Below are 26119 nucleotides of genomic sequence, written 5' to 3' on the forward strand. Positions count from 1 at the left end.
CTGGTGGAGGAGATCCTTCTGTATTTGTGTTGATTTTATTGGTTGAATAAGGTTTGATAGGGCTTCTCTTAGGTGGGTGGAGTAGACAGAACAGAATTCTGGGAGGAAGAAGGCAGGCAGAGAGCCACCTGTCATGAAGCTGCCAGGTCAGACATGCTGAATCTTTCCTGGTAAGCCACAGCCTGGTGGTGACATACAGATTATTAAAAATAGATTAAATGAAGATGTGAGAGTTAGCTAACAAGAGGCTAGAGCTAATTGGCCAGGCAACAATTTAATTAATACAGGTCTCTGTGTGATTATTTCGGGCATAAGCCAGCCTGGCAGCGGGACGTAGCCCGCTCTTCTTACAACAGGAGGCTTCATGACCCTGTCTAGTGCTGGTTTTGTTGGCTTGTCACTAAAGAAGTTCTTATGGGCTGGAGAGATGGCTCAGAGGTTAAGAGCACTGGCTGCTCTTCCAGAGGTCCTGAGTTCAATTCCCAGCAACCACATGGTGGCTCACAACCATCTGTGAAATCTGGTGCCCTCTTCTGGCGGGCAGGTATACATGCAAGACAGAATTTTGTATACATAATAGTTTTTTTTAAGTTCTTATATTTTAATTTTAATATTTGAAGCCAGAAGAGACAAAAACCCCCAGCTCTTTGTACGTTTGCCACATCTAAATTAAGTACATTATTTTCTAAGAGTTGTATTTGTCCACATTGACGTCTCATAAAATAAATGTCCACCATATGTAGTTTGCAGAATTGGAGTTAGGGTTTCTTTTCGTTGTGTTGTAACTGCTGACCGTCTTTGCCTTGTTCCTAATACCTTTGTTTAACACTCTGTTATTGTTGTTAAGTGAGGATACAGTGAAACCACCAAACTGGACTACTCTGTGGGTAGAAAGAAAAGTTTAATAATGGGGACAACTGCCAGTCTGCGTCCGAGAATAGAGGACAGTGGTTTACTAGAAAGCAAGCAGATTTTAAATGATAATCAGTGGGGAAGGGGGCTCTTGGAGCTGATGCAGACTTTAGAGATGCTCTGTCTGAGGTAGTTGACCATTGTGGGTAGATAAGGGAGGTAGTGGTTTCCTGGTAAATAGAAATCTGCCATACAGAGATTTCCTGAGTGCTTACTTTAAACTTCTGTTTACCTTGTATAACAATCCTTCTGTCCACTGGGTCGGAGTCCTTCTATTTAAGACATTGTCATCAGCACTGCCATTTTGGGGACCCAATTTAGACCTAATGTTGATTTTTTTTTAGTTTCTGAATCTAGTTGAATGAATTTTTTTTTGGCCTTCCTACGTGTGTGTGTGTGTGTGTCTTATATATGTTTAGTGTTAGAGGTTGATGTCAGATATCCATTTGTTGTTCTCCACCTTATTTAGAGGCGACATAGTTTTCCACTGAACCTGAATTCACTGTTTTTGTAAAACTGGTTGCCTCTCACCCCACCCCAGCTCTCCTTCTGCCTATCCCCACCTCACTAGTGCTGGAGTTAGAAGTACTCACCACCAGACCCAAGACACCACATTTGACTTTTTATTTGTATGCTGGGAATCTATGCTTGTGCAGCACACACTTTATCCCTGAGCCATTCCTTAGCACCTTTCCTACTTACTGTGAAAGTGTTTTCATCTAGTTTGTTGGCTTTAAGTTTTCCACAGTTGTTTAGACTTGAAATTTTTCTATGTATAGAGAAAAATTCTTTTCTAAAGCAAAGGAAAATGCTCAATCCTCAGACAACCCGGTAATTCTTTGTTAATGATTGAAGTTTTTTGATTCAGTCCCACCTCTCAAATAAAGATATGACTTTGAGGATTACATTTTCAGCACATGAGTTTGGCAGATATTCGAATCGTAGCATACTCATACTGTGTATTCCCTATCTCTGTCCTTCTACACTCTGGGCTCGGTATATAAACTCAGTAATTGACTCTTATTTTAACCTTGCTTTCCTCTTCACACCATCTATCAACTTTTTATATAATCATGTTTTATATCTTTTATATAAACATTATAACCTGGAAAGGTCTTTAAACATTTATTTTACAGCCTCCCACAGGGTCTCTTACCTGTTTTCTTTAGATTTTGTTATAATCTTAATTTTTTTGTCTCAAATAGTTTTTCTGATTTGTGGTTGCCCTTTCTCATCTAAATGAAGTCAGCACTTCATCTCTGAGGAGCTTACTTAGTGTTAGCCTCTCTGACTCACCTATAAAAATGGTACTACGCCTGTCTATAATCCTGTTCCAGGGGATCCACTGCCCTCTCCTGGTTTTCTTGGATACTGCATGCATATGGTGCACAGATATATATATAGCCAAAACACCTTTATACATAAAATAAAAAATCTTTTTTAAAAATGAGGATAAATGAGAATATAAAGACTGTTGTGGGAATTAAAAATAGTAGCATATAAAGTGTGTAACACAGCATGGTAGACAGTAATCATTGCAATTAATTTTTTTCTTTTATATTCTGTTCTGATATTTTTTACCCTTTTCTTGTCCAGTCCTCTGGATATATTAATATTTCCTCTGGTAAACTGAAGCAAGGATTAGTAATCTTTTCTTTTAAGGTGCTATATAATAAATGTTTTGTGTTTTAGGTCATATAGTCTGATGAAATACAGTTGACATGAATTATCCTTAGATTCTGTATTAGTGATTTCAACTAATCATGAATAAAATATTTTAGAAAAAAATAGCATTTGTACTGAGATTGTGCATTTTTATCTTGTATCGAATAACACATGATGGTAACAACTTACATACATTCGCATTTTGTCAGGGGTCACAAGTAATCTAGAAATGGTTTAAAGTATATAAGAAGATGTATGTAGTCATGCAGATGTTGTGGCATATAAGGAACTTGAAAATTTGTGGATTTTGGTGCATGGTGAGCATGCATGGTGCGTGGTGAGCCTGAGAAGTGCTCACCAATCCATCCCATACACCACAAGGTCCCTTTCCTTTTCTCCTCAGTTTCTGTGTATGTACTCCCTTCCCCAAGTATCCTAGTCTAGAGAATATTAGGAACTACGAGAAAAGAGGGTTCAAGGTGAATGCTTTCAGTGACATAGTTATTATACAGTTTCATATCAGAAAACTGGAGTTTTTGCTATATTGCACTATTAAAATGGTTGTTTTAGAAAGTTAAATCTTGTTCTGGTTTCTGTATGCATTTTCCCTCCCTAAAACATCCTGTGGCCACTTGTCAGAGTTGCTTATCCTGTTTTGTTTGGCAGTGCTGAGAATCTAGCCCAGAGTTGCATGCCATGTTCAACCAATAAGCTCCAGCCTCTGCCCCACTTGCTAGTTTTAAAATACGGACTCAGGTGTTGTGGTGCGTGTCTTTATCCTAGCACTCGGGAGAGAGAGGCAGGTGAGTCCCTGAGTTTGAGGCCAGCCTGGTATACATAATGAGTTCCAGGATAGCCAGTGCTATGTAATGGAGAAACCCTGTCTCAAAAATAAATAAATAAACAAACAAACAAATAATAGTGTTGATATCTGCAAACATTGAACCATGGGGTGGGATATGGTGTGGCACACACTTTTTTTGCAATTATTTCCTTATTCATTCATTCATTTTACTTCCCAATCGCAGTTTTCTCTCTCCTGTCCCCCCAGTCTTTTCTGCCCACTTCCCCCTGCCTCTCCCATCCACTCCTCCGTTTCTGTTCGGAAAAGGGCAGGCCTTCCATGGATATTGACAATACATGGCATATCAAATTGTAGTAAGACTAAGTACCTCGCCTTGTGTTAAGACCTAGGCCCTGGGCATATATGTGACAGTTGTGTAGCAGGGGCTGTCCCCGACACTTTACTGACTTTTGGGACCCTATTCCTCATACTGGGTTGCTTTGCTCAGTCTTAATAAAAAGTGGCACACACTTTTAATCCCAGCACTCCAGAGGCAGAGGCAGGTAGATCTCTGTGTCAGAGGCCAACCTTATCTACATAGTCTAGATCATGTCATCCTGGGCTGCATAATGAGACTGTCTACGAATGAATAAATGAATAAGGTTAAATATAGAAAGCCATTTCTAGGAGAGCACCTTTGGGGTCCCTACTATTAAAGTTTAGCTCAAGTGTCTTAAAATTTCTCAACTCGTCCAAATACTTGATTTTCTTTAGTGAATTTATATTTTAGGTTCTATTTTCAGGGAAAACTTTTGTCTTAAAGTTCTTCAGTTTGTGTATTTTTAAAATGTAGAAAATAAAATTTAGGATTTATTTGCTTTGACAACCAAGTTATGCTATTTTCTAAGACTAGTTTTGCCAAAGGAAGAATGAAAAAAAATTTAGAACTTGAACCATAATGTTAAGGAGTCGAGATTGACTTAAAACTTAAACAGAGTGCCATGTTTATCCTGTCCTCTGTATTTGTCAGTAGTCTTAGCCAAAGTAAGACATTTTCTGGTGCTTGTTGGAAGTGCAGAGATTTCCATAAAAAGACATAGAGTTTTCTTGGAAGAATATAGTGGTTTTCTTCCTTGGCAGTGATGTGTTAGAAGTAACTCTCCCTTTAGAAGGAAAATGTTAACTCCAATTACTCTTACTGATAATTTGTATGTGTGTACTTGTTGGACAAGCTGTTTTATTATTTCTATGGATGTGTAGATATGTATATCTACAACCAGTATTCTGTATGTGAAAAATGGCTTTGAAAGTTGGATATCTTAACCATTTTGTTAAGAAACAGAAGCTAAATATTCTGTTATTGGAGAGTTCCCTCAAGTAATTTGATCATCTCTGAATTCTTTCCCTAATTCCTGTTTCCCTAGAAAATCTGGAGGCATTTGAGAAATATAAGCAAGCTCACTGTTGCTGTATTGTGATTACCCCGTGAGAACTAGTGAGTTCACACATTGTCATAATGATAGCAGTCCCTAAGAGGCTTGGATAAGGATAGAACCGTCTTGGTGCAGGAAACACATGCTCTGTATTTAGCCATCAGCATTGTTCTCAGGTAAATGAGAGCACTATCTAATACGTGCTTAGGATGCCCACATAAGTTTGTCAAGCACAGACTTAGCACACCTCCCCCTTTCCCTTCTGTCTCCGTGAGAACTTGGAGTTAATTTTCAAGCTTCCTTCTTAGCGTTCTTCTCTTTTCACTGGGTGTGTTGATTTCATCTGCTGCTGTGGTTCTAATTGCTACTGTCTTTCTAGTCCCTTCCAAACTTGAGTTTCAAAACTAACCATCAAATTCTATTACATACTTTTCCACAGGACTCTCACACGGAATTTCTCCAGGAAATGTTCCTGCTTCAGTTGCAGGTGTCCTATCAGCCACTTTTTTGCTCAAGCTAGATAATTAGAAGTTATGCTTGCCTTTCTTTTTTCTCCCAACTATTATCTCTGATCAGTTAGAGTTCCATGCCTTCAGAAAGCACTGCTCCCTTCTCAGTGTATAGTGTGACTATACAGGTCTCCATCAGTTCTCACTGAACTACAGACGTGGCTTCCTAACTAATCTCCTTTCCTCAGTATATGTTATATAATATAAACATAGCCATAATAATATTAAAGAGATCACTGTGTCAGGACTGGAAAGATGGCTCAGAGGTTAAGAGCACTGGCTGTTCTTGTAGATAACTCAGGTTTGATTGACAGCACCTACATGGTGGCTTACAACCATTAATAACTTCAGTTCCAGGGGATCTGGTGCTCTCGTCTAGCCTCCACGGGTCTCGGGCACACATGTAGTGCACAGACATGCAAGCAATCAGAATACTCTTGCACATAAAAAATGAAATTTAAATTTAAAAAAACAGTTTTCTCCCTTTGAGTAAATAGATAAAATGTAAACTATATTAGACTTGATGATTGATACCTAGTAGGAGGTCATCTTCAGTAAATTAAAATGTCTGGCACTGGTCCTATAAATCTATTATTGAAAACTATTTGATTTTTGCTCAGAGTAACCCTAGTGCTCTGGCTAGATGACGTCAAGGGAAAATCTTTTAAGCAAAACCCTATATTTGATGTTACAGTCTTAAGTTGTTTTGTATGTTTGTGAATTTTTATTTTTATTTTTTTGTTTTTCAGGTTGTCAGTATTTAAACAGAGCACATCATGCGTGAGTACAAGCTAGTGGTCCTTGGTTCAGGAGGCGTGGGGAAGTCTGCTCTGGTAAGTTAGCCACCCAGATATAACTAATCAGTATCAACACCCAGGATGTGGGCATTGGCTTGTTCTCATGCTGCTAGTCACTAAGGAAAAGGAAAACATTATTCTTTATAAACCTGCTTTCTGTAGCCAAAAATGTGTAGCTCTATACTGTTTAGTCACTCACCTACTCTGTTGTCTGCCAGCTACTTATTGGCCACTAGTATTTGTGAGTCAAAGTGAAATATAATTTTTATTGTCAGGGAAGTTTAAGTTCTACTGGGGAAGAGTGTTACAGATTGTTCTCCTTTGCCTGACTCCAAGCATGCATGGAATAAAACCTACTTTTTGTTTTATATGAGGTACCATCCAGCCTCTGGGGTCACAACAGCAAATAAAAAGTCTTTCATGGAGCTTACTGTGTAGCAGAAGGGAAGATGTAATAATACCAATTAAACAAAACTACTTGGTGCTCTCAAACAAAAATTCAGAATTTTAAGGGAGTGACAGACAAGTGGACCTGAGCTTTGACAACTTCGAGAAAGGCCAGAATAGCCAGCATGAGATGACGGGGTAAAGCCCAGCTGACTTAAAGATTACTATGTAAGAGCTTGTAAGTAAGGTCCAAGAACAGTAAGACATAGAATGTCTTGAAGGAATTAACACTCAGTGAATTAGATAAATGTTTTATTTAACAAGTGGACTTTATACTGTGTAGTTTAGAAGAGTGGGAGAAAGTTGGGAGGTTGTTAAGCACCCTAGCTTGCTTATGTGTGCTTGGATTAGGGCTGTGATAATGAAGAAGAGAGTAGGACACCTAAAGTTCTACTGTGATTATATGCTTAAGTTCCTTTAAATAATTTAAGTGTAGATGACCTTAGTCTGTATATTTGCCTTTGTTTATAAGTAGGAATATTCCAGACCCTGGTTTAAGACTTCCTAGAGGCCAAGCGATGGTGGCACATGCCTTTAATCCCAGCACTTGGGAGACAGAGGCAGGTGGATCTCTGTGAGTTCATGGCCAACCTGGTCTTCTACAAAAAAAATTCCAGGACTGCAGGACTGTTAACACAGAGAAACCCTGTCTTGGGGGGGGGGGGACCTTCTCAGAATTATCATCTATACTTGCCATTAATTTAATAATTGATAAATGTTCTTTTTAGTATACGTTCAGACATGTCCATTCAGTATACTGCAGATAAAAGCACAGCGTTCTCCCTGTCATTCTGTCCCAAGGCCCTCAGTGGATTCCTGAAACCATATTCAGATATACACACTACCTAGTTATCTTTTTCTTCTGTATCTTAGCGTAGTCTGTTACCTGTGACTAGGTAGTGTTTTCCACTGGAAAGAGTAAGGCTTAGGAATCAGAAAGATGATGTATTGTAAGTTCAGCTGGCAAATTGGAAAAGTATTTCTGGGGTAAAAATGTAACTTAAGTGTGATTACAGTCTAAAATTGAAACAAACATGTTTAGTAACACTAAATTTCCTGTTTTTCCTTATAGTTTAAAAGATACAAACATTTAGAACCTTTGTTTGTCTCTTTTTAGACAAGAAGTTACATTTGAATAGTTTCATTTTTAATGAACTAGAATCTTGTTAAGGTATAATATAATCATGTTTAGCAATGTAGCAGATGTATTTTAAGTTTTTGACATGGCCATCTTTTTGTAATAAATTTCTTTTTAGTTTTGTATGCATTCTTATTGAAAAGTAATACTAATGCTTAGCATTTGTGTTTATTCAGAATTTCAACACAATTTCATTTATTCTTTAAAGTTTGTAAGGTTAAGTAATAAGTAACACTTAGGAACATTTGATTTTCCTTTCAAGTCTTTAACTCTAGTTTGTTTGTTTTCTCCTCTCAGACAGTTCAGTTTGTTCAGGGAATTTTTGTTGAAAAATATGACCCAACGATAGAAGATTCCTACAGAAAGGTAAAATGTGAAACAGTGTGTGCATTTACGAGTGGGCCTCACAGCTTTCAGACTTGGTGCATGGTGTTGCTTAAAGACATTTTGAGAAATGGCAAATCTGCTGTGTCTGTTTTTAGAAGTTTCACCTGAATAAAGCATTCCTCAATGAACGTGCTTAGAGCATTTTATCTGCTGCTGCTACTGCTGCTGCTTAAAAATCCATCCTTCCTCCCTCCCTCCCTCCCTCCCTCCCTCATTCTTTTCCCCCTCCCTCCCTCCCTCCCTCCCTCCCTCCCTTCCTTCCTTCCTTCCTTTCTTTTTCTTTCTTCTCTCTTCATTCTTTTTTGTTTCCGTTTCTCAAGGTAGGGTTTCTCTATATAGCCCTTGCTGCCCTGGAAACTACTCTGTAGAACAGACTAGCCTGGAATCCACAGAAGTCCACCTGCCTCTGCCTCCTAAGTGCTGGAGTTAAAGGTGTGAGCCACCATGCCTGGCTAATAGTTCATAATAACACAGTGGGAGTAGCTGTCGTGTTTCCAGAATCTGTGGAGCATGTATGGGAAGGGACAATGCAAACTGTGGACTTTGCTGGTGACAGTGTGGCATTGGAGCTTCATTGATTGTGCCAAATTTTCACTTCGCTGCAGCCTATTGGTAAGAGAGAGACGGCAGCTGTACATGGTGTAGGCACAAATAATGTGGGTCTCTCTTCCCTTATTTTGTGGTGAACCCCAAACTTCTCCTAAAGAAGTTGACCAGGCATGGTGTATACACATTTAATCCCAGCACCCAGAAAACAGAGGCAGGGAGATCTCTGCAAGTTCAAGGCCAAACTAGTCTACAAAGACCCCTATCTTTAAAAAAAGAAAAAGAAAAGGAAAGAGTAATCTATTTTTAAAAGAAGCAAAATAGTTGGTCTTGACAAAAATAGGTTCTAAGACTAGATAGAACCATGAGAAACTTTCATGAGTTTATTTTCCACGTATCCAGGTGTGAGTCATATGGCAGAATACCATAAAAGAGCCAAGGCTCTCGCTCCAAAGACTAATCCTTTCATTTCAGCAGAGAGGCAAGCTTGGTCTGTTAAATATCTGTTTTTAGAATCTGTCTTTCATAGTACTATAACGTTTGTTGAATTAAGGTTTTCAGGAAATATTAGCTGAGTGATTTCATTTTCTTCCAAATTAACACAGCCGTGCTCTAGTTTCCATATTTTCTGAAGGCTCTGGCACAGATTTTCCTCTTAACTGTTTGCCCCACATGGAGTGGGGTCATGAGTTTGTGGCCCCACCAGAGGCATTCCTCCTCATCTCTCTGACAGGGAGGCGAGGGTCAGAAGAGCTTGTAGGGCGATGTTTTTATTTGTAGGAGATGGTGTTGCTGCTCTTCTCAAGTTTCTCCCAAATAAATTGCTAGTTAAGTCTTTAAGCAAGATCTGTCCCTAACATGCTAAAGAACTAATTTTCTTAGTCCCTTCTATAATAATTTTCCACAGAGTTGCTAACTGATATTTTCTTTAGGCCAATCTTTTTTTTAGAAGTCTGGAAAAATGGAATTAGTATATTTATATTTCATGTTCTACAGTTTTTTTTTTCCCTAGAGAGCCCTAAAAGTCTTAAGGGATACATACATTCTTAAGGGATAAGTAGTTCATTGCTATCTATTTTAATGCTTCTGAGTTTTCCTTATGTTGCAAATTTTGTGAATATTTTAGCAAAATTTTTAACAGCTTAGATATAGTAAGTTGGCCAAATTCCTGTTCCTCAAAATCTTTTTTTATTCAATGTTACCCATTTAAGATAGTACAATGAAGCCTGACACCTTTGCTTGGAGATAGTGTCTCTTTGCGTCACCCATAGGGCCTTAAACTCAAAATCTTCTGTCTAGCCTCCCAGTACTGAGATTATAGGTAAGCACTACCATACCCAGCTTGGGTTCTTTAATTCTTAGCTCTCCATGACAATCATATATAGATCTCATAAATAAATCTGTCACAACCATGTATCATATATATGCCATCATTTTCATTTGGTTAGAATTTTTTTCTATTAGAACTATATGTACCATTTTTCTTAATTTACAAAACCTGGCTTTTTTTTTTTTTTTTTTGCCATCCAATAAGAACAAATGAGCATCATTATAGCAGTCAGAAAATACCCACGCTCACTTTAACCACCCTGCCTTTGGAGTGATGCTGGTGTGCTCAGAGACCCTCCCTGTCTTTATTGTGGTACTAAGTAGAAGAACACTTGGTAGTTGTTAATAAGTATTTTGAAGAGGTAAAAGGGAAAACATGGCTGGGCGGTGGTGGCACACGCCTTTAATCCCAGCACTCGGGAGGCAGAGGCAGGCGGATCTCTGTGAGTTCGAGACCAGCCTGGTCTACAAGAGCTAGTTCCAGGACAGGCTCCAAAGCCACAGAGAAACCCTGTCTCGAAAAACAAAACAAAAGAAAACAAAAAAAAAAAGGGGGGGGAAACATGTTGATGTTACTTTTTTGTTGTTTTTTTTTTTTCCTTCTTTGCTCCCCCACAGCAAGTTGAAGTAGATTGCCAACAATGTATGCTGGAAATCCTGGATACTGCAGGAACAGTAAGGAGTCTTTCCTTTTCATGTAACAAGTTTTAGTGTGTGAGCAGGTTTTGCTATCTTAAGTAATTCTCTGTGTAAAGTGGTTATTTCCGATTCTTAATTCTCTAAATGTAAGGTTTTATAAATTTTCTTGGATATATAAAGTTGTTTTGTGATGTGATTGATGCTTACATATCATAATTGAATTGTGTTTGAAGTTTATAAATGAAAAATCCAGAAAAATACGCCAAAATACTAAACTTGAAGGTTAAGGATGTGGGTGAGGGTTAGCACAGCTGACATCCTGCAGTACAAATGGAGTACAATGGACAGGCTGGAGCATCTAGAACTACTCTGATATAGTAGACAAAAATTGAGGTTTGACAATGGGAATCAGCAAGCCAAAGAAGCAAAAAGTTTATGAAGCTTTATGGATTTGTATGTTTAATGATAAAGCGGTTAAAAAAATTGTTTTTAATATTCTGCTTTTTGTGACTTCTTTAATACTGCATATAAAATCCAAGACTTTTTAGATAAGATTCTGTTCTGTATTATTATCTATAATTATAAAATACAATAATGATTCTCCAAAGACAAGAAAGTAGGTTTTAAGCAAGCAAAAGTCATTTTAATTTAATTTAGTGAGACTGTAGCTGTGTGACCAGTGTTAATGGCTAGTGAGTCTGAAGAAAATAGTCACTGTACTATCCTCAGATCTTTTCTAAGAAAATAGTCACTGTACCATCCTCAGATCTTTTCTAAGAATTTGAAATGCAGCAAGCAGGGAAATAAAAAATATATGAAAAAGTTCTTTTCAAGAGTCTAATCTAGGGTTGGTAATGTACTGATTGTCAAGATGATAAAAATCAATAGAAAGATAGTTGGATGTTTATAATTCAGTACCAGATCTGCATTTTGGAATGTTTCTACTTGAGTATTATAAATTTTCCAAACAAAAACAGTTAAGGTTTGTATATTAAAGGAATTGTGTCAACAAACACAAACTTTCATCTCAGTTTCTAGAAACTAGTATGAAATCTTATGACAATATATAATTTAAAATGTATGTCCTTACTTGAGATTTATTCTGTTTAAAATAATTCCAGTATCCATTAAAAAGCTGCATTATATTTATAACTGGATCTTTTTTTATACCACAGGAACAATTTACAGCAATGAGGGATTTGTATATGAAGAATGGCCAAGGGTTTGCACTAGTCTATTCAATCACAGCTCAGTCTACGTTTAATGACCTACAGGACTTGAGAGAACAGATTTTACGGGTTAAAGACACAGAAGATGTGAGTATTTTTCTCTCTAAGACATATTGCCATCTCTCCATAGTCAAAGGAAAAGTGTCTGCTTTCCCATCAGTATAAGGTTTGGAAAGTCTCTAACATGCCAAAAACAGGCTCTGAAATAAATTTTGACTTTCAAAATTAACCTACAAATCATATGCTGAGATGTATAGAATATGAGGTGTGTATGGCAAAGTGAGCATTGCCATGTGGATAAAAAGCACAGGAAAGATGAGTCAGAAAACTTCACAGAAGTAGGAAGAAGTGGGACTCAAGTTGAGCTTTGAACGTGAGAAGTAGTGTTCACAGAACCATAATTAATGTTCCTTTTTCTAATATTCTATCATACAAATATTCTTTGGGTTTTTTTTTGTTTGTTTTAACACATTATCTTGCTGTATGTACACACACACACACACACACACACACACACACACACGCGCGCGCGCGTGCGCACGCACACCCAGGCTAGCTTTGGGCACCTAACCTTCCTATCTCGATCTTTTTTGTGTTGGGGGGTGGTTTTTTGAGACAAGGTGTCTCTGTAGCCCTGGCTGTCCTCGAACTCACTCTGTAGACCAGACTAGTTTCAAACCCACGGGAGTCTGCCTCTGCCTCCTGAGTGATGGGATTAAGGGCGTGCCTCATGACAGTCCCGCTCCCTCCTTCTCAGTACTGGGTTTATAGACATGCACCACATTTGTTGGTAGCATACACCCTTTTCTTATCTTTTGTAAAATATGAAATATATTTTACACGTTTCCATCAGTTTGAGGTTATAGAAAAGTTCCTTTTCAATTATATAGCTAGGATAGAAATTTTCAGATAGACCTTTCTGGTTTTGTGTGTTCTGATGGGAACTATTCATCTGCTCAGGACCTTAAACTTAATACCGTTGTAGATAGGCGGAATGTCCTTAATGAATAGTTAGTGAGTTCGTGAGTTCCGGGAATGTTAATCCCCTTTATTCTGCCAGTAAAGGACAAACTTTGAGTGAAGGTTCCTAGACTATTGAACCTATTTGGGGCGGAAGGTTCATCTTGTCTCTTACATTCTTTCTTTTGTGTAGTGCTGTTGTCTTACAACCTCCTGACTTTGTTCTCTGAACTTTTAGCTGAGGAGCCTCACACAGTGTGTTAGCTGTGAAAGTGGATGTTGTGTTTCAGGATAGTCAAGCATCTGTGGTGTAGAGTAAAAGGGAAGACACAGCTGCTTAGTGACTTTTTTTTTTTAATGTATGTGTGTCTGTGTATTCCATGTGGTGAGGCTAGAAGAGGACATTGATTCCTTAGAGCTGGGGTTACAGGTGATTGTGAGTTACCTGACATGAGTGTTGGGAACTGAGCTCACTCTGAAAGAGCAGCAGGTGCTCTTGACCACTGAGCCATCTCTCCAGCTCCTATTTTTATTCTTAATCCTCCTTACTGTTTCACTTACAGTCTTTAAGTCTAATATTAGACAGAGAAAGCTAGTAATTAGATATAGAAGCTGCTAATAATGTCACTATTTTTTGGCATTTATTAGACCTGGGAGATGAAACATTTAAACCACTTAGGGTAAATGAATATAGTGTTTCCTGTATTATAGGGAATTCCTTTTCCTTCAGAATTTTCTACTTGAAATTCAGCTCTTTGTAGTAATTAATCCACATGAGAATTTTAGAATCATTAAGGGATGGAGAGATGGCTCAATGATTAAAGTACTTGACACTTTTCCAGAGGATCAGAGGTCAATCCTCAACATCCACATGGCAGCTTACAACCATTTGTAGCTCTTTTGGCCTCCCTAGGAACCACACATGAGTATTGTTCACAACATTCATATAAAAAATTGAAATTAAGAAAAAAATGGGATCATTTCCTTTAAAATAATTTGGTATATGAATCTAGTAGGAGTTCTTCCAAAATAGACTTCCTTCCTTCCTTTCCTCCCCCACTCCATTTCTTCTTCCAAACAACCACAACACACAGCACCCTTTTTAAAGCACTTGGTAGAGCATACAGTTGTAGACTGATATGCTTCTGTTGTTAGCAGGTAATTGCTTACTTGTCAGAAGAGGATAAGTAACGAGTATGTAATTCATTTGGTTTTTTTTTTTTTCCCTTCCTGCAGGTTCCAATGATTTTGGTTGGCAATAAATGTGACCTTGAAGATGAGCGGGTAGTTGGCAAAGAACAAGGCCAGAATTTAGCAAGACAGTGGTGTAACTGTGCCTTTTTAGAATCTTCTGCAAAGTCAAAGATCAACGTTAATGAGGTAACCTACAACTACTAGACAATCCAAACAAGTCTCTTTTTATTTTCCACAGCCAGAATTTTTAAGAAAACATAATTATCTCTGTAATAGTTACTTATCCAGTTAAATATAGCACATAGGTGGTAGAGTCCAATAGGAAAAAACAAAAAATTAAGGTGCTATTATAATGGTCTTTTGTTATATTTAATACTATCATAGAATTCTTTTTTATTCGTTTCACTTTTGATGCATGCCTAAAATTGTGGGGTTGTATATGAATGGACATATAATTCAAACCATTCATTCCTTTCAGGCTGATAGTCCAGATGCACACAGCTGATTTAAGCACTCCACCCACTAGCTTAAGATACTAACTGTGGGACAGAAAGCTTTTCAGATAGGCTATATGTGCCTCATTTTAAAGAGCCATAGTTGACTGGGCCCCTAAAATTTTAGTGCAGTTCCCAAATTGCTACCACCAATCAGGTAAACCGATGACATTCCTTTTGCTTTTGGAATTTTGTCAAAAGCCTTTGAAAAAGGAAAGAAATGAGGGCAGAGAGGCAGAGTAAGGCTCTTGCCCTTCTCTGGCCCAAGGAAGTATCTTAGGTAACTAGACAGAGGTGAGAATGAGTGGGTTAGGTCATCATGGCTGGGGTTTCACTCACTGTTCCTCTCTGGCCTCTAATCTGTAAGTCATTTTTTCATGGCTATGCTTGTAGACTATTATTGGACTTTTAAGATGGCTAAATTATTTTAAACATCTGGCAAGGAAAAAAAAACCAACTTACTACAGATTCTGTTTTTTACAAATAATAGAAAATGCTAAAGCTTTTTTTTTTAGATGAAACCACTTTTAACAAATTAAAAAAAAATCTGTTAATTCCATTTCTCTGGCAAACATTGAGTACCTGTTGTATGCCTGGTACTTTATTCTGCACCCAGGTGGCAGTAATCCAGGCAGAACTATTTCTACCCTTAAGAAGTTTACATCCTAGTTGGGGAACGAGTCCTGCTGAGGGCTTCCATGAGTTATTTGTTATCCAGTGCTAGGTGAATGAGAAGAAATTGATAGCCAGCCAGCCATTCATCCTTCTTTGTTGTGGAATTAGAATTTCCTAGAGGTTGTTTTTTAAAATGTAGCTCTAATAAAAACTTATTGTTTAGTATAGAATTATTTGAGAGAATAAGGGAGCAAGAAAAGGAGCCCAGGTATGGTGGATATACTTGTAATCTCAGCACGGTGGAGGCCAAGGCAGGAGAATGAGTTCTAGACCAGCCTGTACCCTAACTAAGATGAACAAATAATATTTTAATGAAGAATACATTACAGTTGGTGAGTGCTCTTGCATAGTAGAATTGTGGTACAATGTCACCTTCTGTAATATGGTTGGCCTTTGGAATCTGGTTCCTTACTGTTTCCATCACCGTCACTGCTGTCCCATCTATGAAGTTCGCAAGTATGCTGCGGCTGAGTTGGACCAGAGTCCACCACACAAGACCTCTTCCTGTAGGAGCCAGAGTTTAGTAGGGAGGAAGTAGGTAGTCTACCTCTTTAATCATTACATGATTATGGACACCTACACAGGCTGTTAGAGCTCCCTTGATTGCAGTTTCTAATGCAGCAGAGTTGACTTTTTCACAGCAGTCTTGCTAAAGTTCACATAGGGGTTTAGAAAACAATATAAAATGTCATAGTCATTTTATAGTAAGACCACACAGGCTGCATGCTAGACAAGAGCATATAATTTGAAGTGTTTCATTTCTTTAAAGATTTTACTCTTCATAGCCTAAAAATTCAGCTGCAGAATTTCTTGGATAGTTTACAGTTGTTCAGACAGTTTGTGCTGTAAATGCTTGTGTGGTTTCTGAATGCATGAAAATAGAGGAATAATCATTCCACAAGATTCAGCTCTTGACTTTAAATTTGCAAACAGACAAGAATACTGTGCTTGGCCAGAGCCCTCTGATTCTCTATATTCTGCAAGTAGCAAATGATGCACTGGAATTACCTCAGTCTTAGCTCCAAATTTCTTTCTTTCTTTCTTTCTTTTTTTTTTTTTTTTTTGTGCTAAGACTGGAGTAATGATTGGAATAAAGACATCCCAATTAGGAATGGGAGAGGGGTTGAGAAACTCTATTCTGTGTTCCCTCTAGATTTTTCTATAGTTCAGAGAGATGAGGAAGAACCTAGGCTGGGGACTTTCAGCATTTCTAACCAAATATTATAGTTCGAACTTGCCCTCATCATTGAACCTTCTGCTGCTGTGAGGTAGGCAATATTTTCCAAAGAAATAATTTAGAATAATACTACAAACAGTCAGTTACCTGTCTCTATAATGTGTGCCAGAAACTGGACATTGACTGGTATGAAAAAACTGAAATAGGAACTGCGTCTGTGTCTCATTAATTTACTGTTCTGGTTTATCTTTTTGTTATTCTGTATCATAGCTTGCATGTTAACCCTTGGGTACTAATGAGAACTTTTTCCTGACTCATATACATTAAGTTCTTAAAGGCTTCAGAGTGGTGGTAATAGCTACCATTTTCCTTATAAGTGCTGTAGTTTTAACCTTCTCTTAGAAACAAGATTATAGAGAGTAGAGTATTTTTAGAAAATGGGATTTAGATGGATAGGACAAACAGAAAATAATATATTTATTTATAGCTTTGTAATGAATCTGTTCTTTTTTTTTTCTTTTCAACAGCTTAGTCTTGTAATCTCTGAGTCATTTGAAAAAGTAACATGATTATCATCTTAAAGAAATGTAGCATGTCATCTTTTTAAAAATACACAGGCTAGACTATAGCTCAGTGGTGGAGGACTTGCCTAACATACAAAGGCCCTGGGTTTAATTTCCCACTATAGCAAAGGAAATAAATATAAGTCACTGATGTTAAAATCTCTTGCTTTTGAACTTTACTTAATCTAAGAACAAGAAAAATAGCCTGCTTATTCTTCACTTAAATTCACTAGTTAACATTTTGCCACATATTTATAGAAATTACTTTTCTTTACTCTTTTATATTTTAGTGTGTGTTTCCTTCAATCAAAGGCATTCTCAGGCTGTAGAGGTTGCTCTGTGGTTAAGAGCTCATAGGACTCTATGAAAGGCCATGAGTTCAGGTTCAGTACCCACAGTTCACAACCTCCTTTAAGTCCAGCTGCAGTTGATTTAACACTTCTGGACTCCTCAGATACCCACACAGATACATAAATATGAAATAAAAAATCACTAAAAATATTTTAAGGACATTCTTGAACAAAACCAGAACTATTAAGATCATACAGCTAAAGCAAAACTCAGCTATAGAGCATTTGCCTGTATGAGCAAGACCTGAGTTCAGTTCCCAACACTGCAAAATAAAAGTAAAGTCAGGAAACTTGCCTTCCACGCTGTTTTGTTTATTTGTAGTTTTATTATGTTAATTATGCCAACGTGTTAAAGACCATGTCAGCTGAGTCTGGTTCTTTGCTATAATAATGCAGACACTCACTGTTGACTGAGCTTTCTGTCTTGCCCAGTTCCTGCCGTTGTTAAGTCTCAAAGAAATCACACAGAGGTCAACATTAATTATAAACTGATTGACCCAGTATCTCAGGCTCTTCTTCTTAACTAATTCTTATAACTTATATTAGCCCATAATTCTTGTCTGTGTTAGCCATATGGCTTGGTACCTTTTTCGGCGAGGCAGTCACATCTTGCTTCCTCTGTGACTGGGTCATACTGTGGGCTGCATTTCCACTTCCCTCTTCCCAGCATTCTCATTGCCCCTCCTCTACTTCTGCCTGGTCATCCCACCTATACTTCCTGCCTGGCTACTGGACAATCAGCATTTTATTAAAAATAATACAAATGACAGGATAAACGACTGTAGTCCCACAGCACCCGCTAATGGCCTGAGATGAAAATGAAGGCCCTCACCATCATCATCTGAATAACTCTTGCAGGGTTGGCTTTAAGGAACACAATAGGGATGGACTGGTAACATAATAACCCACTCTTATGAAATAAGAAGTATTATGTTTTTGTCCTTGATGATTTTTTACTCTTCCAAAGATGAATCTCCAAGATTATTACTATACTCTTTGTGCCTTCAAATCAAGGATTAGTGGACTTTTCCTGTCTGTTATGTTGTTGTCTTGTTTGCTTTGACTGTGGAGGTGCACACTTTTAATCCCAGCACTCAGGCGGCAGAGGTAAATGAACCTCTTGAGTTCAGGGCCAGCCTGATCTACAAAGTGAGTTTCAGGCTATCCAGGGCTGAATAGTGAGGCACTACTTTAAAATACAAATCCTTAAGGGGTGGATATACCATGTACCTGATCTTGTGTTATCTGAACAGACACATGCTTTTTCCTGTCCCAGCCTAAAATATACATCACCGTCATCAAATGCAAATTAAGGGAAATTCTATACATTTATTAAACTTTTTCAAAAATGACAAAACCCTGGAAGACAAATTCCCAATTGTTCCCAATTTTAAAAGACTGAAAGCAGTTCTTGAGGTAGTATTGTCTATAACCCCAGCACTTGGGAGATGGAGGCAGGAGGGTCAGGATTTTAAAGCCAGCCTTGACTAATCAGTGAGTTTGAAGCCACCATGGGCTTGAAATGAACCCATCTCACACAATAAGGAAATAATAACAGACAGACAGACGAGTGCTGCATTATCAAGAAGCAAAAATGCAGTGTGGCTCCTGGTAGATTTCTGCCCAAGAGGAAAGTAACTTTTTAGGGCCTCATTGAGATAATTGACAAAATTTGAATTTACACTGAAGATACTACAAAAAAATGTATTGATGTTTAAATGTCTTGTTAGGATCAGCATTATGCTAAGATTATATAAGAGTGTACTCTTGCTGGGTGAAGTGGCTCACACCTTTGATTCCAACACTTGGGAGGCAGAGACAGGTGAATCTCTCAGAGTTTGAGGCCAGTCTGGTCTATAGCATGAGTTCCAAGACAGCCAGGGCTACACACAAAAACCTTGTCTTGAAAAACAAAAGAGTATATTGTTCTGGGAGATACATGCTTAGCCCTTTAAGGATATATGCCACTCTCATATGGTTCATAGTTATTACTCGGATATAGGAAGAATGTACAGAAGCTCTCTGGTGCTGTTGTTATTATTATAGCTTTTAAGTGTTTGCTACCTTTCTCTTCTAATTTTTGGGGTGTTTTTTTTTTTCTCTTTTGACTACTGGCTGTCTAAGCAAGTACATATCCATTATGGATAGGTAGGGCCTGCTTTACTCTGAGAGTTAGCTTGGGGAGCTAAGAAACTTCAAAAGAAATCAGTAAAGTTCAGATCCAATGGGAAAGTAATACTTAATACTTTCAAAATGATTTTGTGAAACAAGCCATCAGTACTTTTTATTGTTGTTTTTACCTAGATATTTTATGACCTGGTCAGACAGATAAATAGAAAAACACCAGTGGAAAAGAAGAAGCCTAAAAAGAAATCATGTCTGCTGCTCTAGACTTGAAGTCAGCAGCAGCTCTGAGCCAGGTAAGATGCTTAAGCAGAGTAAACCCTTTCTCGTTTCTCCCAACTCTAATCATTTTACTGACTCTCAGTGTTTCTGAGCTTCTGTTGCTTATACATGAGACAGACACCTGTATCTGTTGGATAATCTGCCTCCTCCCCAGGAGTGTCTAAACTCTGAGTGAGGACCGTGTATGATTTGCTCATCACCATGTTGTCAACACCTGCTAACAAGTGGGTGTTTGAGAACTAGTGATAGAGGCCAGGTAGAGCACTTACCTAGTGTTAGCATTTCTGTTTGCTCCTCTTTGAGCTTAGCATTAGCAAAAACATATGGTGTGTTGTATCTGCCATCTATTACCCAGAGCTATGGGTTTTTTTTGTTTGGTTGGTTTGGGGTTTTTTTTTGTTGTTGTTGTTTTTGTTTGTTTGTTTTGGTTGGTTGGTCGGTTGGTTTTGGTTTTTTGTTTTTTTGAGACAGGGTTTCTCTGTAGTTTTGGAGACTGTCCTGGAACTCACTTTGTAGACCAAGTTGGCATTGAACTCTTGGAGATCCTCCTGTCTCTGTCTTCCCAGTGCTGGGATTAAAGGCGTGTTCTACCACCGCCAGGCTAGAGTTGTGTGTTTAGAAGTGTCCATGTTACATGTGTCAGTAGTTAATTTTTATTATATGACAATACTTAATTTATTATCTGACTAATGGGTATTCTGCTATTGGGGGACTTTTGGGGAATTAAGATGGATAATACTGAACCCAGCCTGGCAGCCCACAGCTATTATCCCAGAAAAAGAACAGGGCAGGAAGATTAGAAGTTCAAAGCCAGCTTCCCTTTAATAGCAAAGTCAGAACGGCCAGGGCTGCTTGAGACCCTGGCTTAAAACAAACAAAATATATGGATAGTTTGCAGCTCTGTGCATGACTTATGCACATACACATGTCTAGAAATATAATGGCCAGTCATATGCTATATATGTGGATTTTTTAAGTGATTGTACCAGGGTACATGCAGCAGCAATTCATGAGTTCCATATCCTCTCAAGTATTGGTATTTTCAGACTTCTTAAACCTGAGCCATTCTGTGTGATGTATGGTAGCATATGTAGTTCTGCTTGTCAGCTCTCCTCAAGAGTGGCTGCTCTAACAAATGTCACACCAGTCTGCATCAAGTGGTAGGTGACTTCAGGTAGCATTCTGCTTTCATTCAGTGGACCCACTGGAAAGAAATTTATAGCGGCATTTGCGCTGCCAGGCCCTGTGAAACCGTTAGTTGTTTTCCTTTAATTACATTTTAAAATCCCCTGATGTTTCTTCTTTGTCAGCTATTAAACCAAACAGAATGCTTTCCTGAAGCAGATGTATGGTGTAGTCTGAGGCTAATTATGTGAATATGAATAAATTGATGGAGTTAGAGGAGGAACATAAATTCTGCTCACTTGAGAGTTGACGACATTAACTACTGTCGATCTCTGGGGCCCATTTAGTAGATTACTGCTTTCTGAGCTCCTGATGAGTTAATCTGTGCTCCTTAGAGATAGGGATGAGTAGGTATCTCTTAGAGAAAAGAATTGAGTAACTTCAACCCTTTAGAATGGACAAATAGACAGGAGGAAAAGCATAGATTGTCTTAGGTGGTCAAACTTGGAAGGTCAGCTTCTAGCCAAATGGTTTCTTTTTCTGAAGAGCTAAGTGACTTTTCCTGAAACTGATTTATTAAAACACTTTAAATCATTAGTTTCCTGACAGTTATTATTGTTGGTGTTTGTTTGTGTTTAAGAAAAGGTACATGAGGACCCAAGTTGGTAATGTATTGTTAACTCTTTTATAGTTGACTGGCGTATTGACACTATTATCTTCGCAAATCTGAGTTTTAACTTTGCCTTCTCAGAAAATGTTCCTTTAGCTCAAAGAAAAAGATACCACTTGACCTATTATGATTTTAAAATGCATTTATACAGTTTACCTTAGAGAAGGAAAGCTTGCCTAGATCTGGCAATAAGCCGTTCATATTGCTTGTATTAATCCTTAGACTTGTACGTAATTCAACTTAAAATGTAGTCTCCTGAGATCTTGTAGGTGTACAATGATAGAGGCCTTATCAATCAGAATGCCTTGCAGTGTGTTTATTGTGATTTGCAATGCCATGTTACACCTGTATTTTTTGAAGTGCTAAAGCTTAGTGTGGGAGCACATGCCTGTAGTCCCAGCTATTCAGACTAAGGCAGAAGGATTGCTTCAGCACAGGAGTTTGAGGCCATCCTGGCCAACATAACAAGACTAGAGCTGTTCTAAGATAACAGGGTAGGTTTAAATAACAATTACAATGTTTTAGTAAGAGTAGCTGAACCTTGGGGGCAGCTTATATGTCTATAGCCTTTAAGTAGAATTGTATTAAAACATGTAAACCTCTTAAGTATTCCAATTTTAAAGACCTTAGAGAAATCATCCGGAGTTCACTTTCTAAACTAATTAGCTTCTACTGAGTAGTAGGACCTGCTGATTCTTTGCCTTTGAGTCTGGGTTCTTTCTGCCTTGTCTCTTGTCAGCTGTGTTAGAAATGATAGTACCTAATAGAGAACCAGAAAATGGCTGAATATAGAATTTCCTAGAGTTCAGACAAATATTGAACTTAAAGATAATGGGATACAAATGAAATATTGCTGTCTGCCTCTTTATAGGCAGGGTATTATATTAGATAAGATGTGAAATACCAAGTGTAGTAAAACCAGGGACAAACAAAAATTGATTACTAATAGCTGTTTGTGAACTCAGTCTTCTATATTTGATTTTGAACTTTTGAGATAGTCTCAAGTATTCCAAACTGTAATCAAGGTCATACTTGGGACTCCTGGTCCTCATGCTGCCACACTTGGCTTATTTTTGAACATGTTTAATGGGAAGGTAAATAGCTCTTCTACTGAAGTAGCTTGGTATAATTTAGTTCCTTAGTAATGATCAATAGATGTCATCCTTTGTGTGTTATTAGATATGTTTATTAACTGCCACCTTCTGACAGCGAGAGAACTCTATGTGTGTTTGTGTCTGTTCAATGTTGCAGATTACAGAAATGAAGAACTGTTGCCTAATTGGAAAGTGCCAGCATTCCAGACTTCAAAAACTAAATCTGAAGAGGCTTCTCCTGTTTTATATATTATGTGAAGAATTTAGATCTTATATTGGTTTGCACAAGTTCCCTGGAGAAAAAGTTGCTCTGTGTATATCTCCTGGAAATAAGACATAGTATTTCTCCTTTGCAATAGCAGTTATAACAGATGTGAAATAAGATACTTGACTCTAATGCAGTTATACAGAAGAGCATGGATGCATTTCAAATGTTAGATGTTACTACTATAATCAGATGATTTCATATCGGCCTTTTTATCATGACTCCTCCCTATCAAGCACTAAAAAGTTGAACCATCATACTTTATATCCATAATGATATAGATTATGAAATATCCTCTCAAACTCATTGCAGCAGATAACTTTTTTGAGTCATTGACTTCATTTTATATTTAAAAATTATGAAATATCATCTGTCATATTCTAATTAAAATTGTTTGTGCATAATGCTTTGGAAAAATGGGTCTTTTATAGGAAAAAACTGGGATAACTGATTTCTATGGCTTTCAAAGCTAAAATATATAATATACTAAACCAACTCTAATATTGCTTCTTGTGTTTTACTGTCAGATTAAATTACAGCTTTTATGGATGATTAAATTTTAGTACATTTTCATTTGGTTTGTGTCTTTTCGTTATTGTTTATAGATCTGTCTTTATTTTATAGTGACCACATTGTCTAAAATGCAGCAGTAGCTCCCTTCTGCCTGGAGTCAGCAGAGCCCTTGGCTTTAAACCACACTGATCGGTGATTTCTCTAGGAACACACCTCGCACTTCCTGCTCTAGATATATTTATTCTACTATACAGTAAAATACACCAGGTGACATAGAATAGTTTTGTAAATTCTCTCTTGACCTTAAAGATTGTATCTTATTGAATAAAATATCCCACTCTGTATTATTTTTATATGTAAAAAGATAAGTTTAATACTGTATCAGGGTTTGACTTTGACTATTGCAAATCCTGCACAGCTTGTAATTTCATCCAGGGAACCCTTGCCATTGTTAATTTGTTGGTGTGAGTGAGTTCACCAATGAAGTGTTATGTGAACATTTTCAAACTTGCTTTCTGATAGATGGAAGAATATGAAGGAAATGGTTACAACTCAGAACACAAAAAGGGATGCGTGACTTGACTATATGATCAGCTAGAGGAGTGACATGAGGAGAGCTACATCACAGTTTTGGCCAGCAGTATTTAGGTGCTTTTCTTTTCGTTCTCACTTTCATTTTATAAAGGTGGGGCTTATGTAGGCCGTGGACCCAGGGTGATAACTGTTGTGTTCTCCATGGAGAAAGGGAAAGCAAATGGCTTGTTGGCCAGGTGCATACTGGAGAAGAAAGCAGATTGCAAGCTTAGGAAACCCTGTGCCTTGTCCCCGAAAATCAAGGAGACCAGTCCTAGAAAGTCAATCTTTGCTCAGGGATCTAGATACGGTCTCATTGCAGCTAGTTGTGAAGAGGTTTTCATGCCTTGCTGAGATTGCCAGGTATGTGTCCAGCCCTTCAGTAAACTAAGTCAGCTTTCAAATGTAAGCTCTGACCAACCTGAAGAAATGTCAAAAAATACTGTTTGAACAATTGGAAATTGTATTCTTTTGATATTCTAATAAACTTAGCTACTTAACACTTCCCTTCTCTTGATGCAGTTATGCATGTCTGTGACTGAGGGGTAAAACCTTAAACTAAAATGCAAGTGGAAGGATAGGGCCAGTTTGTCCCAGTGAGAAAAGCTGGACTCTGCTTGATTGTCTCTTTGTGTTTGTTTTTTAAATGGGGTCTTACTGTGCTACCCATGCTGGCTTCCAAGTTCAGGTGATCCTCCTGCCTTAGCATCTCAAGTAACTAGGACTACAGATACATGTCACTGTGTGCCCAATTAGAGAGGCATACCATATTTTAAGGACCTTTGAAGTCATTATGTTTTGAAATACTTGTCACACATTTTTTTTGGACTTAAAATCATGGACAGATAGACCTCACAAACCAGCAAAATGTCTGTCCTATGTCAAATGGATTCTGTAGGTATTTGTTACATTAAATTGAAGTCTTAGCAGTAGCATGAACTGATTTTTTTTTTTTATCAGCTTCCTTTGTCACCTCTGACGGTTGCCACTTGGGTTAAGGTAAATTCAAGAAAAATGCCCTTTTTCGGCAATCAGGTATTCAAAGCAGCACCAGTGGAGTCAGGAATGCAGTGTTATCTAAGGGAAATCTGTACTTGCTGAGCAAGTCAGAAAGGTGCCCTGTTAAGAGAAAGAGTTGTCTTTTTATAGTGTGTTTTTGTGAACTCCTTGGTTCTGGAAGGGGTGCCCAAAGACAAGATATATTTTTGTAGCCAAGAAATCAAGAGTCTCTAGGTAGTAATTTGAATATCATGACGCATATCCATGAATGAATTCCATAGTAGTGTTTGTGGCTGTTTCAGATCTAATAGCTTTAGGTGTGTGGAAAACATTCATTTAAAGGAAGCTTGATGCTATAATTGGTTGTTTATCTTTTTCCCCAACTAGACCACAAGCAACTTTAATGACTTAATGCCTTCAATATAGTTTTAGAATTAACAGTAAATATTAGAATATCATCTTATCCTCCACTAGGGGGCGCTTCAGTATCAGATGATGCTTCTTTCTACCAGCATTGTATCAAAAGTATTTCCTACAAAGAATTTCCTTACAAAGAGGCATGGAAGCACTCCCTCAAGAGAGAAAGATACACAGAATATGGGGGGAAGGGGTAGGGATACCATTAATTTAGTGAAGAGTGGCCACTTGAGTTTTTTTTATGTTTGGAGAAACAGTAGCTATTGGTATGTAACTGCTGTCCCTCCACAGCCCTGAACTCTGTTGTCATCAGAGGCCATGTTTTACTCCTCAATAGGACAGTTCCCTTCTTTGACATTGTAATGTACTTGGTAATATTAATTACATAGAGAAAACGCTGTTATTTTGATATTCACTTCATTGAAACAAGTGATTTGGCGTCATTTTTCTCCTCATTCGAATGGTAATAAAATAGTCTGCATGTCTTAGGTCTGACCACTTTAAAATAGCTTCCCTGTGTGCCCTCACAGGTCAACAAATATTTGCCAGTCTTATGTTTGAGTTTTGGTGTAGGAACTAAGGGGCAGAACGAGAATTAATGAGTGTTATGTTTTTCTCCCTGACCATTACTCACAGGATGCTAGAAAACAAAATATGCTCTTACAAATTATGTGTTGAAACCAGCATATGAAGGAATCGTCTCATAATTGGAGGAGAAAAGATAATTTTCAAAATATACTTTTATTTGAGTCTTGTGCTTAATTAAGGTGCTAAATATATAGTAATGTAGACCCACTGAGTCCACACCAAACATCAAAGGACAGGTTGG

The 26119-nt window shown here is 37.8% G+C and overlaps 1 protein-coding gene across 2 annotated transcripts in view; it reads left to right on the forward strand.

Moving 5' to 3' along the window:
- Positions 1 to 23361, forward strand: part of LOC121449757 (ras-related protein Rap-1A) — a 62071-nt gene extending 38710 nt beyond the window's left edge. For both annotated transcript variants that reach the window (XM_041654448.1, XM_041654441.1), the window contains exons 2-8: positions 6053 to 6136; positions 7983 to 8051; positions 10566 to 10622; positions 11762 to 11902; positions 14012 to 14155; positions 19533 to 19648; positions 22681 to 23361. In XM_041654448.1, coding sequence (XP_041510382.1) covers positions 6080 to 6136; positions 7983 to 8051; positions 10566 to 10622; positions 11762 to 11902; positions 14012 to 14155; positions 19533 to 19619 — 555 coding nt within the window. In that variant the 5' untranslated portion in view covers positions 6053 to 6079 and the 3' untranslated portion in view covers positions 19620 to 19648; positions 22681 to 23361. The remainder of the gene's footprint in view (positions 1 to 6052; positions 6137 to 7982; positions 8052 to 10565; positions 10623 to 11761; positions 11903 to 14011; positions 14156 to 19532; positions 19649 to 22680) is intronic.
- Positions 23362 to 26119: the final 2758 nt, after the last annotated feature.

The sequence above is a fragment of the Microtus oregoni genome, unplaced genomic scaffold (genome assembly GCF_018167655.1).
Source record: "Microtus oregoni isolate MIOR12 unplaced genomic scaffold, Mior012 000000F_ref0000247, whole genome shotgun sequence".
Taxonomy (NCBI): domain Eukaryota; kingdom Metazoa; phylum Chordata; class Mammalia; order Rodentia; family Cricetidae; genus Microtus; species Microtus oregoni.